This window comes from Phoxinus phoxinus, assembly GCF_949152265.1.
Source record: "Phoxinus phoxinus genome assembly, chromosome: 22".
Classification (NCBI taxonomy): domain Eukaryota; kingdom Metazoa; phylum Chordata; class Actinopteri; order Cypriniformes; family Leuciscidae; genus Phoxinus; species Phoxinus phoxinus.
This window is the reverse complement of record NC_136897.1, coordinates 23,936,416-23,951,166: the sequence shown is the minus strand read 5'-3', so window position 1 is coordinate 23,951,166 and position 14,751 is coordinate 23,936,416. Positions and strand designations below refer to the sequence as shown.

The 14,751-nt window shown below is 38.5% G+C and overlaps 1 protein-coding gene across 4 annotated transcripts in view; it reads left to right on the top strand.

The window, feature by feature from the left end:
* The first annotated feature begins 982 nt into the window (after positions 1-982).
* The window catches only part of sema3fb (sema domain, immunoglobulin domain (Ig), short basic domain, secreted, (semaphorin) 3Fb), a 58,198-nt gene continuing 44,429 nt past the window's right edge, over positions 983-14,751 (top strand). For 2 of the 4 annotated variants that reach the window (XM_079596713.1, XM_079596711.1), the window contains exons 1-3: positions 984-1,080; positions 1,228-1,332; positions 3,813-3,966. In XM_079596713.1, the coding sequence (XP_079452839.1) occupies positions 3,855-3,966 (112 nt within the window). In that variant the 5' untranslated portion in view covers positions 984-1,080; positions 1,228-1,332; positions 3,813-3,854. Of the gene's footprint in view, positions 1,333-3,812; positions 3,967-14,751 lie in introns of all 4 variants that reach the window. The other 2 variants (XM_079596712.1, XM_079596710.1) reach the window with 1 other exon arrangement.

Here is a 14,751-nt window from a genome sequence, read left to right as displayed (position 1 = left end):
TCACAAACTCAAGCTACAAAAGTGAGTTTCAAAAGCTCTATCAGAGTGAAGGTTTTCACTGCAGTTCCTCAAGGGAAAACACTGAACAAATAACATATTTTGACCATGAGAAACTTCTACTGCTCTCGCTCACAGAACTTAATATGAGTGTATTTTTAAGGTCATGTGTCATAGCTATATCGATAGATGGATAAATAGATGGATAAATAATAGAGGCTGGTGGCTAGTTATCACACTCTGGTGACTGTTTCTCTATATAATACAATAATACAATTTCAAATTTAAGTTCAATTTATATAGGCTACACAATACAACTTAATATTGCAGCTATAAAAAAAACTATTGAATATAAAAAATAATACAGTAGGCCTGGCCTACACATATTTTGAGTAAGTAAAAGTAAGTTGTCATTAAAAAAAGGCCTATTAAAAGCTTTTCACAAAACTATAGGAATTGTGAAACACAAAATAATTAATGAAAGCAACATCTAACTTTCAAATATGTAAAATCACTGTTTTGGTCAGAAAATGTTGTGATAAAAAAATTACATTATTATTAGCTATATTATTAAAAATACATCGTCTTTCAGAACATAATTTTGACTTTTGTTTGAATGTAGTCTACGCTAGTGTAGTTTTATTGTGTTATTCAACAGCAAACAAAGTATCTCAAAGTTTGGAGGGTTTTTTTTTGCCTGTCTATCGGATTAGTGTACACCAGCCTACAACACAATGTAAAAAATGCACAAATATAGCGTTCCACACAGTAATTGCACTTCATATCTAAGTTCTTGTGAATACTTACTGAGTTTACTCCACCTAATGAAACGTGAATGTAATCGCATTGACAGTACAGTGAGTTGAGGATAATCACACAGCGACTCGAGCTGAAGGGGGCGGGGCTCCAAGGTAAACTCCGCCCCGTGGGTGTGTCGTATGCTAATGAGCAACACTGCATCCACCTGCCAAGCTGTTTGGGCAGCATTTGAGGCGAGCGAATGAGTGCGGGCAGGAGTGCGCTTGTGTTTGGAGATATTCAGACTGGCAGCCACAGCGCTGAAGCTGTTCTCGGAGTTGTCAGGTGGCTTTTACGCTTCTTTAACGATTCTTAGCGCGATATCAAACGGGATTTTATGACAACTGTGCCAAATGAACACTATAATAGAGAAGAAGCACACCGCGCTCAGGTGTTCAGAGAGATAAGGACTGTACCTCACTATACCTGCAGGACCTGGGACATAAACACACGAACATACACGAGAACTCAGGCATTTACTGGATTCACTCTTTGAGTTGAGCTCAAAGTTGCTTTTGGACAGTTTGGAGGAAGCAGGTAAACATTAGTTTCTTTTGTTTTCATTTTCTCAACACTTTCATCGTACTATTTTAGTATCAGTCACATTTCAACGTTTGGATTTCATTTCTAAATGCATCTTTTGATCTCAGTTGACTTTGCAATTATTGCAGATTCCTATTAAAATGTTATTTTATAATAATTATTTTCCAATATAACATTCAGTGTTGGCAGAAATATTTCATTTTTTTGTATGTATCCTATGTATCCACCAACGTATCCATTGGTGACATTGATTTATAAAATTACAAACCTTAATGTACCTTAATTAAGTACCTTAATGTAATATGGTCCTAAACACATGTATAGAAGTAGGCTAGTAGTTTCAGATGAATTGCAGAATGTCATGCCAAAGGACTTTGCAGAAACTGCTTGACATTTCATGTCAATGTTAGTTAGATTAAGAATAACACATGCTCTGAAGTTGTATTACACACACACATTCATATGGCAGTATGCATACTAAATAACCTTAAATATTTGTTTGCATTGTTACTTATATTACTCTTCACTGCGAGACAAATTTGCTTTGCTTTGCACATCTCCTTTCATGCTGTTTCCCAGTGTTTTTCTAAAAAAAGTTAACCATACACTGAAAGCTCCTGTATATATAACAGCACAATAGGCATTTAAGACCGAGTCAAAGTAGTTTATTTTCATTTCTCTGCTGGGTGGCAGGAAAAAGAAACTAAATACAATATCTCCAGGGGCCAGAGTGCATGTACTAAACAAACACTGTAACAATTTCACAAACTAGCATTAAACAAACACAGTAAATATATATATTCTAGTGTCAAATGGGGTAACAACATGCAGAAAGCAAGAGTTGCATAAAAATAAGTGAGACCAGTCATCTTGCTGATCAGTCATAACTAAGTCCTTACAAATGTTGACAACTTTCAATGTGTACCAGGAAGGCTGAATTTACAAGCCAAATCATACTTTCTTGAGTTATAAGTAGCAGATAAGACCATTCTATTCATATTTCTATTTAATCTAGATGTTTGTTTTTTTAATTTGTCATCAGAATTAATGAAATCAGTTGATATGTTAGTGCGGTAGTTGAGGATATTTTTCATTATAGTTGATAAATAAATGAGGCTTATCCTTTTTTTTTAAATAAATTGATAGAGTCCGCTTTAAATTGCATTTTAAGATTATACAAATGAATAGATCTAAAAGTAAAAAGAATGGGACCGAATGTTTCTCGCTATCCCACATTTTTTCACATAATATTTTGCCTGTTCTTAAAAAAGCAGTAAAAGCCATATATTTGGGGTTTTATGTATTCTTTCATTGTATTTGTGAGATTGTATCCATAATTGCTTACCTCCAACTGTGTCTGTGTGCACTTGTGTTCATATAATTGTTGTTTAATTTCACTGGCTTGTGTGAGGTAAAGAGGCAGAGAATTTAGATAAACAGCCGGACAGTTAACAAATTGCCTGCAAATAGCTGAGGTTTAAACAGCTGCTTCCACTCATAAACGCTCTGCGGCCAGGCAACGCTTTTTGGACAGATCGTCTTCCGCCAGAACTACTTTTTCTGTTCTGAGATGTTTGCTCCTTCTTAAAAAAAGAAGAAAAAAAAAAAAATGACGCATATACAGTTGTGATCGATGCCAATACTATGTGGGTTTGGGAACGGTCTCGTTGATTCAGATATCCGAACAGATTTAAGTTTTTACGGTTATGTCACGCCACCACCGAGCAACATGAGTGCAGCCCCTCTATGGGTGGCAGCCTTGTTCCTGCCCATGTGAAAGAGATGGACTATGTGGCAGCAGTGGGGTTTGTCAACATACTCCCTTGGGGAATATCCCTTTGCTGTATGTTTCAAACAAATGTAACCAAACCCTTATTTTTTGGCGCAATGTTTACTGCGGAGGGCCTCTTCGCTTCTCTTATTAAAGCAGGGAGCCCAGAGGTAAAACTGGAACATTAAAGTACAGTACACAAACAAGATCTCAGATATAACTTTGGATTTTTCTTAGACGTTTAGAGAATGCATGGGGAAAATTGCGTGTTTTTCTTCATCTTTTGTTCTTCATTTGATAAGTTATTGCTGATATGATCATCAATATAAAATGTACACAAATATTTCTTTAAAAAAGTTTTCACCTGCTTTCTGTGTGCAGCTATAACTAAAATAAATCAGCTGTGAGTTTTGTGAATAAGGCCAAATGGTAATGAACCTAATTTACATTGAAAGGAGGTGTGTTTGTGCTTTGAAGAATGACAGTGACTTAATTTGAATACAGAGTAGTGCTATTACAGCACTTTTTTTTGCGCGAGTGTTTACTGAATAAATCGCATACATTTGCACTGAAATACGGCATGCAAAAGTGTGCCAAATTCGCCCTACAGTCTGTAACCCAAAGAAATCAGTTTGAGCCATGCGTTACCTTTGGAAAGCATATGAAGTCATATAATTTACAATCATGTGTTTTTTTTCGCCAGTGGCCTCTGCTATTGTGTCTTTCTGACTTCAACGGATGCACCATGCTGTTGGGCAGTCCTTGGTCAGTCCAGGTTCTCCTGGCTCTGTCTGTCCTGGCGTTGGGTTTGGACAGCGAACCTCAGAGCGCCCCCCGGGTCTTCTTGTCCTTCAAAGGTAAGTTGGCTGTTTGGCGTTCTCTTGATTTGCTTCTGGTTTTCTTTTAGGGATTGCAGCTCCAGTTGTGTGGCCTGTGGTTTGGAGGAACCGTGTGAACGTTCTGGAGTATACTTTTTTTTTTTTCACATACTACCTTCTGGTTTTCATGACTGAATTTGATGAGTTGATAAATGTTTTTAGGTTCGGCGGGAAATTCACAGCGTAGACGGATTCTCCGGTCTAACCGCACGCCGAATGAGTGAAAACCCTCCGTGTGTTCCTAATGGCTTTCCCATCAAACATCTTAGATTTTTTTTTCTCCCAGCCAGCTGCGTCCACTTTTATTCGGTGTCTGAGTAATTAAAGACACAAACAAGAGTTGAAGAAACAATCATTCCGAAACTTCAACACAGGTCAGAGAAATTTACAGAAAGCCGAACACGCCGTCTCGGTTATTTTCGGTAGTATGTTTTTAAGCACATTTCTGAAATAATCAATTGCAGATGCAAAACAGGAGATGTGAGAAGTTAGTGATGAAATGAGGGCAGATGAGCCTACTGTTTTAGCTCAGGGCCTGAACTCTCTCACAGATTCACGCTTATTCCTACAAATAAAGCTGCTTAAAAGGTTTTTGCAGCTTGATGCCATAAGAGAACCTTTTTCATTCAGTCAGTTCCATTCTGATCTGAAAAAACAATAATGTACACTCTTTAAAATAGAGCTTCTTTATTGGCATCTGTGGTTCCATGAAGAACCTTTAACATACAGAACAAATGTTCTTTTGATAATATTATTTTTTTATTTTTTTTCACACTAAGAAAAATGAAATGAAAGGTTCTTTGAGGAACCAAAAACGATTTCCCTTTTGGAATGTGTATTCTTAATAGTGTACATCAAGTACTTATACAACATCATGTAAACCCTTTAAACCCAAAAATCCATATAGCGATCTCTGTAACCTTATACAATGAAAAATGTTTCTCGCTGAACCTAATGTCAAGTCACCTTCATTTATATAGCGCTTTTAGCAATATAGATTGTTTCAAAGCAGCTTTACAGTGCTAATAGGAAATTAAAGTAACAGAGATTGTTTTGGCTTTACAGTGGCTCTAGAATGAAGTTATTGTCCAGCTAAAGTTGAAGTTTTGATTGACTCTAATGTGTTGCAAAAAGCATTAAAGAAGCTTTATTTTTAAGAGTTCAATTGGCCAGGCTCTGTCTGGGGTTTTAAAAGCATCTTGTAGAGTTAAATTGTCTAGATCAGCCATGCACATCGATATGCCCCAGGTCTGCACTGCTGGAGATCCGTCCTGTGATTAGCCGTTTGAGAGAAGGGACTACGCAATTCCCCTGTTTGCCAAACTCTGTTTCCCAGACCAGAATGTGCTGGTAGACTTAATTATGAAAGCCGCCCGGCACAGTTCGTTATTCAGGGCTTTCCCCCCCGCTTTAATCAAGATGGATTTAACACTCCACTGAGCATGTTTGTAGATCCAGTCATTTTTTGAAGGATTTCAAATATTGGTCCCTCAGGAATCGCTTTACCTCATGAAGCTGTGCTATGCTATAACCCTGCACCCTTACATGACACACAGTCTTTTAGCTCATTGATGTGTAAATTGTTCATGTATTGCGACCAAAAGGATGTGGTTATGGTTGAAAGGGTCATGGATTTGTCATTTTGCGGGTTCTCTTGAGAAAAAGCTGAGTAAGTGCGTTGCTTACTTGCATACCCCATCAAGTTGGGCGCAGCGTTATTTGGATCCTGCAGTCGCAGAGCTCTCGAGCCAAACTCGCATTTAGCGCTTTTAATTGGTTTTGGAGAGCAACTGCAAACCTCATCATAAGACAGCACCTGCAGTCCACCCCAAACTGCAGGCCTACTGTTTTCACCACATAACACCCTCACAGCAAGCACAGGAATGTGCTAATTATTGTCCAACCCATTTTTAGATTTCTAAACCTCCCTTCTCACTTGAGTTCAATTTGTGTGCATTATATGATCATTGAAGCGTTTCTCTAAAACTTTCCTTGAGCAGTTCTCAAAGCTTTGAAGATCTAAAACCCAACCCGTCTGTGTTTAAGTTAGCTGTGTCAATACGTCGACCGCTCTTAGATACGTTATCAGGTTTTCCACTTTACAGTGCTATTATTCTCAGGAACTCCGTGACCATGCCACGCTGAGCACGTTTAAGGCTCATGAATCTCGTTTTTTTTTTTTTCTCTGCGAGTAGAATGTCTGACTGTCTATGATGATGCCTTAAATCGAATTGCTCTGTCAACCCACTTTAGGGGTCAAGAGTTGCGACCCCTCACACGAGAGCAGCTCACTTTTCTAGTAAAGCGGTTCCACCCCACTTGGAGAGTAAATCAAAAACATCTTAATTGTTCTTTGAGCTTTGCAACTTCCTTCCCTTGTGTTGAACTTCGTCAAGGTTGTTTCCCTCGGGAAAATCTCCCATGATGCCAACGGTGAGGGTTTTTAAACCAGTGGCAGATGTGGTACCTTTTCCATATCAGATTGAGGAGAAACCCAATCCTGTTTGGTCTGTGTAGGAATGGATTGTCATGGTAAATGAGATGACACTGATTCAGTGATGATTAATCAAACCGTTGGCTTGATCCAGATGCCCGTTTTCAGTCGTATTGTATGCACGAGTTAATTATTTGAGCCAACGGAGGGTTATCGGCCACAATCAAAGCTCATTTGATGTAAATTGTCGCTGTTTGAATGTGTGATTTAATTCCGTGTCTTGTCCCCAACGTTGAAAGGCGACCCAGCATGCACAATTGATTTAGAGCCGTAGGAGTCTGTGTCGCCAGCCTCCCTCCAGGGGGTTCTGACCCCTTCAACTATACGGACACACACACATCCCACTGGGTGCTTTGGCTAGTGTTGGCTTAACTTGCTAATCTGATGTCAGTATTGCTGCTTGTCTAAAAGTGTCTGGGACTGATTAGAGTAAGTAAACGTGGCTCTGGAGAAGTGTAAAAGAGTGATGTCCTAAAATGTTTAAGTTCTCGTGCTTGGAGAATTCATAGGTGGAACCGTTGAGCTCATGCTGTTGTGATGCAATAACAGAGTTCAAAGTTGACTTCAAAGCTTTATTGACATGCATGTGAAATATGCTGCCTGTTTCAGTTTGACTCTAGTAAATGGTATTGTACAGGTGACATTGGGTTTAAATTCATCTTGGCACAAAATCATAGTTGGCTTTCTGCTGCTGATATTTTTTCTGCAAAGCCAGTTTGAGAAGAATAATTTGAGCCAGGTGGCAATGTGAATTAGGGGTAGATTGGGTCAGTTCACAGTACTGTGGTCATTGCTGTATTCTTTTTTTATTGGATTGTAAAGGGTAGCAGATAGCAACATGTACAGACCTCAGTTTATGCAAGGTTTATTATATTTTAAAGCAAGGGTAAAGCCAATGAGAAAAAGTCCACCAAAAATTTGTCAACCAAACAGAAAAATTGGTGGTGGCTCTCCTCGAGTGGTGTGAGTGTGGGGGCGGAGCCAACTATTTATAAATAAGGGGTGGTAAATTGGTCATTGTTTTTGCATTCCAGTATATTTCATATTTCAAATATTCTCACTAATTCATAATGTACACATACTTTCTACATTTAAAAATACAAGTGGACACATTTAGAAGACACATTAACATCCCAGCTTTTAAGTGACCTGCATTTTTATCAGAATTGAACCTTGGGAACTGGACAAAACCAGGGAGCCCCATACCAGTCTCAGCTTGTTTTTACTTATGTGGTTAACCGCTATGCCAAACATGTGGCATTCATAGTTGCCCACAAATATCATTTTTAATTTCGCAAAATAACTACTTTGAGGTGTCGTTTTTGGCCAAAGTGGTGGTGAACATTACACGTCTCATTGACTATTACACCCAATACAACAATAACAAATATAGCCATAATACACTATAATTAGTGTGCTAAGATTAAGTGTCTGCCAGCAGGGGAAACAGCACTTATATGATGAAAACAGAACTGCTTATGGGCAAGTGGGAATAGTAATTTTTGACCAGCAGAGTCATATATCTGGGTACACCACAACACTAAAAAATATTTCCAGGTGTTTTTCCAGCTAATGGACATGCACCTTCTAGAGTAAATCATCATTATTATCAGAAACTCATTGGCTCTTTTAATTAAAAGATGGTTCTTCATTTCTGTTGCTGCACTTTTGAGCATTCTTTTTTACTTCAGCGTTCCGTGATCTCCCTCTAATGTGTCTGATGTCATCCGATCTCTATAAACAGTTCTGTGCTGTCATGTAAAATCAGGTCATTTGAAATGAAGTCAGTCGAGAGTGATTTGTTCTCCAGGCCTTTAAGTATCCGCTTTTATAGGAGGAACACTGGACGCATTGTATTTGAGAGGGGTAATGATCATTCAAACCTGGCATTGCGACCACATGAGGATCTCAAGAGGAGATCTGATAAGGATGAATAGACAGATGGATGATAAGGGGAAAAGAGCCATTTGGAAGAGTCCCTCTTTCTTATTTTTCTAGCTCTTTTTCCTCTTTCTTTCCATCTAAGCCATTTCCTCAGAGGCTGTTCGGATTTCAGGAAAACACTGTCTTGCGACACTGGAGGCTCCAATTCAGTTTGAGGGCCTTTGGCATTCGAGACTGTGAGACCGTTAACCCTGTGAGGGTGTTCCTGCCCTCTACACACAAATGGGACAGGTCATAGTCCTGTATTAAAATAGCTGCTCTGGGTAAAGATAAGTAGTGCAGACTTACTGGCCCCTACGAGTCCTTACAATCACAGAAAGGCCACTTTCAAGAACAATTTTCTTTTCTTTTTTTATAAAAGTAAGCAATATTGCTGCGTTGTTAATGTGCTTTATATGTGGCTGTTTATATATAGTGTGTTAATTCTTCCTTGTCTTGTGATTTGTGCATATGAAAGTGTTAAGATGTTTTAATGGGTTTTAATAGCAAAAATGGCGTTAGAGTATGTGTCTTTTATTCATGTCCATGAATCAGTTCAAACTCATTCAAAACTGATTTACTGTCATGGAAAGTCATTCCGTGCCATTTATCATGCATTACAATGCTACTATATGTATATAATACAAAGGCTGTAATAGTATATCACTCAGTCCTACTCAAAATATATCGATTCTGCTGCAGATTAAACCGAACAATTGCTTTGAGCCACTTCATGCACTGATCAGATTCTGCTGACATGCACAGAACCGCTCTAAAACAGGGGAATATGACCAGCAATTTTGGTTGCTCAACACCATTGACCCACATTCAGTGTATCTGACTGCACAGGCCGGCATGGTTCATTAATCTGGAGTGATATGATGATGTCTTGATTCTTTCCCACAAACCTCTGCTCTAATCCGTGTAGCTGCATCATAATGCAGGCCGTGTGCATCTCATCAGGACACGGGCAGCAGCTGGACCTAAAAAAACCTCACAAACCGGAGCATGCACTGCAAGCGCTCAGAGTGAGGTCAGCGGATTATCACGCCCTTTCACACGAGTTCCAGGTCAGCCGGTTCAGTGCGACTGCAGATAGAGGGAAAGCCTTCTGAGGCTGCGATATGATGAATCTCTCTGCCGAAGGCATCAAATCTCTAATAATATTATTTTAAGAATGACAATTAAGCACCTTACCCCTATTCTCAATATTGTAATGCAAAGGAAATATTATTTAATCATTTATTAATTTAAATTGCAATGTATCATTTAAATATTTGTTGTATTGCCTTTATGCTTATTTTATTTATAGAAAATAAATAAAATACTTTTTTTTACTATTTTAATTATTTTTTTGCTGTGTTACCGTTTTAAGTAAAGCATTTATTTTAACTGCCATTTTAATTACATTTACAATCATTAGAACGCAATGAGAATCATCATTGCTGCAATGCAATATCCTTAATTTTCTTTAGATTTTTGGGTGAAATATGACCCCGGCATTTTGTTTAAACCCCCACCCCAAAGGTTTTCATTCTTTTAAAAATATCTTAGTCTTTAAATAAAGCTTGTCCACTCAGTGTTTCCTAAAATAATTTGTCATGGTATTCCTTTAGTTCAAAAGGATATTCCTGTAGGTCATACGGGTTAAGAATGACATGTGCTGAGTAAATTATGATAAAGCTTTTATATTTGGGAAGATTTCCTGTTTATTGGTGCTGGATGCTACTAGTCATTTTAATACAGTCAGATGTGTCTGCATATCAGAACTCGCATAGGTGGTCCTCATTTCTCATTTTGGGACATGGATTGTGTGTGTGTGTGTGTGTGTGTGTGTGTGTGTGTGTGTGTGTGTGTGTGTGTGTGTGTCTGTCTGTCTGTTAGTGTGTTCCATGGGATTTACTGGTCTGTCTGCAGATGCTGGAGATTGATGTTTATGTGGACACCTGGTGAGGATGAAGTGTGTCGTACTTGCGCACATACATGGACAACTCCATATGGATTCTCACTTAATGAAGTGTTTATTGATTTGAGGTCACAGGAACTATAAGTGACTGTACAGTATATACAAAATGGCTCTTTAGAATTGGCCTACTTTATTGGTCAGTCACTACATTCTGCTGTAAAAAAAAAAAATTATATTGTCCCAGGCAACCAATTTCTACACAGCTGTGCTAGTTTAAATATCCTGTATTTTGTTTTTGCATTATAAAATGATTTCAATTCAAATCAATATTTCATGTTGGTCAGTATTTCATATTTCAATCAGTTTTGTTTATTTGGTTAGTAGCCATGAAATAATAGGGATCATGTACAGTCTACTGGTCATTATCACAAAATAAAACCTTTCAGCATGATAAAAATCTCGTTTATTTTGCGATAATGACCATCTGACTACATTAGCACTTGTATATTTGACTTGACTATACTTGCATGTGTATTTTCTCTCGCATTTTGCCTTGGTTCTCTCTCGTTTTCTTTCTTTCTGTCCTCTCACTCTCTCTTTGTCTTTCCCCATGTCTTTCTCTTCTCTCATCTGATCCGTTGACACGGGGGAATCTCGGGGAGGCCGAATACTCTGAATTCTTGGGCCGGCAGCAGTGCACACTTTTAGCTCTCACAGGAAGAGTGATGTTGAGTTTACCGTGGCCTCCCTTCTGGACTCTCACCTGTGCGCTTCTGGGGGTTTTGGGTTTCGCCGTCTGTCAGAGCTCAGCTGTGATTAAACTGGGATCTTTCCTCAGCAGGAACACTCAGATGCCTCTCCACACTTCTTTATTTCATTCCTTCTGGTCTATGTGCCACACTGGAGAGTGACTCAGGAAATCACGTTCATGTTTTTCTTGTCCTAGTTGCGGAGTCAATAATTTTTCTCATTGTTGTCATGATATCACCCAAGAAATATCGGTGGGTTTCACTAAATCTGTCAAAAAGAAAACTACATCTTTAAAATTAGGATTTTGCTATTAAGCACTGATTCTCCATACTGTGATGTGAAAAATATAAATTAAAATGATCTATACATAATTGTAGTATTTATTATTATATTGCCGTTATGATGATTTTATTACAAAAACAATTGCTTTTTTTTTACTTTACTAAAAGCATATTAAAATGCCGTTTTTCTTAAGATTTTTGTTACATAAATATTTGTATAATTTTTTTTAACTTTATTTTACTGATATGTTAAAACATAATTACTGTTGTAACAAGAATCCAATGAATGACTTAATCATTGCTGCAATACAAGATTCTTAGTGAGTCTAAAAATTAAATTTTCTTAGCTAAATATAACTTTCTTTCTTTTTTTCAGGGGCATGAAATAAGACCTGGGTGTGTTTTGTGAAATTTATCTGTAGATTATTTATAATAGAAACAAACTATGCAACCAGCAACAACAGAAAATGACTAAATATTGAAAATCTGAAATCACTGACTCTTTATCTAAGATGCCCGTGTCTCTGAATTCAACCCGAGATTTAAATGGAGTATATTTAGATCTAATGCTATCGTTCTCAGATTAAAGTGTCGGATGGAATAATAGTCTAGCGGGATTAAGAGAGTGTGATTATTACTGACATGTGTTTGTTGTGCCGTGAGTGGAAACGTTGTGTGTGTGGAATTGCAGTGGAAAATAAGCTGAGAATGCTCAGTGGGGGGTGAGAGGTGATTTTAGCATGTCTTAAGGTCTTGACCAGAGAATTGTCTCTCATATCTAGTTTACACCATAATTCCGATCATGTCTATGAGTTCTATATAAATTTAGTGTATGATTTGTATTTCGTAACCATTTGATCATCATAGTAGGATAAAGAAATCCTAAATCGCTGTGCTGTCATTGGCCACCCATGAAACTGAGAGAACAGAATGGATTTTCTCATTTGAAAGTGAGAAATGTGTACATAACTATTTTTTTGTGTGTGTAATTCATGTGGTTCACAAGACATTTTATTGCACAGATTGTTTGATTCATTTTAATGCAAAATATAAGGCAGAACATGTGCTGTAATAATGTCTACAGTTCAGTATCATTCAGAGTTTGGCAAATTTTCCCAGAACGTCCTCCTGTGAAGTTTTGGAGGAGCTCTGACCTCTCCGTGGGATGGGGTCAAGAGCACGCTCTATTTAATGAGCTGGGCATCATTAATCAGCACGCTGTCAGTCATTCACCCACTAGATCTGCTCATCTCAGATATTTTCAGATTTACATTCTTGAGATTATCTGGATTCGCTTCAGTTTGCCTGATTTACAGTGTGAATGCCTGAAAATAATGCTCGTTTCTCAGTCGATTAAACCATGCAACATGAAGAAACTTGTTATCAGTTTTACTCAAAGTGAATAATGAGTCATCGGGAACCAGAATGACAGTTCATGGAATGAGCTCTAAAGAAGGAAGCCAAAATATGAAAAAAAAATCCAATGTTTTCTAACCCTCCTGCTTTACTTAATCTTGTTCTCAATCAATCCCCCAGCATTTCAATCAGGAGTGGTGTGGAGAGGACACAGCATTTGTGAAGTGTGGAACTCAGCGTCCGCCCCTGCATCGGGAGACTTTGAAGCCTTCATTGAGATGCTGATTCACGTTCTTCAGTCACCCGACACTGCATGCTTTTCGAGTGGGTGGCAATTGTCATGGAAGGAGATGAGCTCTCATCTGCTCTCATTGAAGCCGTGCCAGGTCCTCCCTCTCCACCACTGACCCTCCACCCACAATCTACCCTGTTCCTGGTGGGAAATGGGTGGAGGTATGGCTTTGTGAGAAGATCAACTTTTTAAGTTCCCTGTGGACTGTGGAATTGGCCAGGAGTCGGGGGCGTATTGTAGACCTAGGGGTCCAAAAGGATGGAATGAAAATGGGGCGGGGCTTCACACATCCCTTGTTGTTGTTGTTTCGTCTCGCCCCTGCGTTCATCCACATAAGAAGGGCGAGCGAGCGGGCGTGAGTGGTGAGAGGGCATTTGTGTGGGTTCATCGTTCCATTCACAGCAGTTCATTCACATTCTGGGAGATCTGGGGGTGGGCTTGTGACTGGCACTGGGCCTTTATTTTCCATCAATGAGTGCCTTGCACAGTGTGCCACAGAGCAACACACACACTTTACACATACACATTAACCTCTAACTTATGAACGTATTGAGAGATCGGAGGATGGCAGAATTTGTGTAGAAAATAAACTTTGAAATGAATGTCATCGATCATAAAATAAATTCAATCTGAAGAGCATACAGCACTTGTAATATCTGAATTAGTTGTATGAGTTGCTTAAAGACACACATTCAAAGCTAACCCAATTTCATTTTCTTGTAATTGTCCCTGGTCTTATTGTGTTTTGATTCATTTGTTATTTACTTTTTTTTTATATCAGATGGAATTTAGTAGCTGTAAAATGCTCAAATCACCAAATATTCATATTAATTTCAATTAGGTTGTGTCAGCACTATATTCTTTCTGACTAAATATTCTATTAGACTCATATGTCACATTATGGAATCAAATGCCTTGCACATGCTGATTCATATTGTTTTTTTATGGCATTCTGAACCAAGACAACAAAGATCTTTGAGAACTGATAGGGAAATATCTTATTCAAAATATTCAAGCCAGTTTAGACCTCAATGGTGGCCAAAACCTAGAGAGCAGTGTGGTTTATTATTAAAGTTTTGTTTATTATTTTATATAATATACTGACAGCAAATGCTGTTAATGATTGATGCAGATAATTTCCAAATGGCCACAGCTTGTCCAATTAATCTTCCTGAACTTTATATCAGTCTATTGTCAATTTGGTTCCACTCCAGATGTATCATATAACCAAAGTAAGGAGAGATTTTCAACTCTCTTATTTGCCTTTCTTTAAGAAAGGTGAACCTCCAAGCTCCTTCTTGCATCTAATAGCCGAGACCTGAGTCCTTCAAAATGCAAAATGACGGGCCTTTTCTCTGATGGTGTTTGTTTTAACCCACTCGTCTCACATCAAAGCTAGACCACTCAGTAGGTAAACGCACTTTATTCCAAGTCCCATTCACACGGGCCCGTTTCCCCCCAAGCAAGGTGCACTGCTCCGCAAGACCCGTCAAAGGAGCTCTTTTGTTTTGTAAATATATAAGCCCAGGGGAGGTTTTGCCACATAAAGTCCTTGTTTAACTTCTTAACTTGACCACTTGTTGCCCCGCTTAGCGTCTGAATGGTTGTTAATGAATACTTTATTGCCACTTTGCCGCATGTATCACGGCGACTTAGTTTAATTTCTCAATCCAGGCGCCCTGTGGCGTTTCCCAGAGAAGTGGGGAAACGACACATTTGCATTTCCTTTCTGTGGAAAACACAAACGTGGGATGAGTACAAG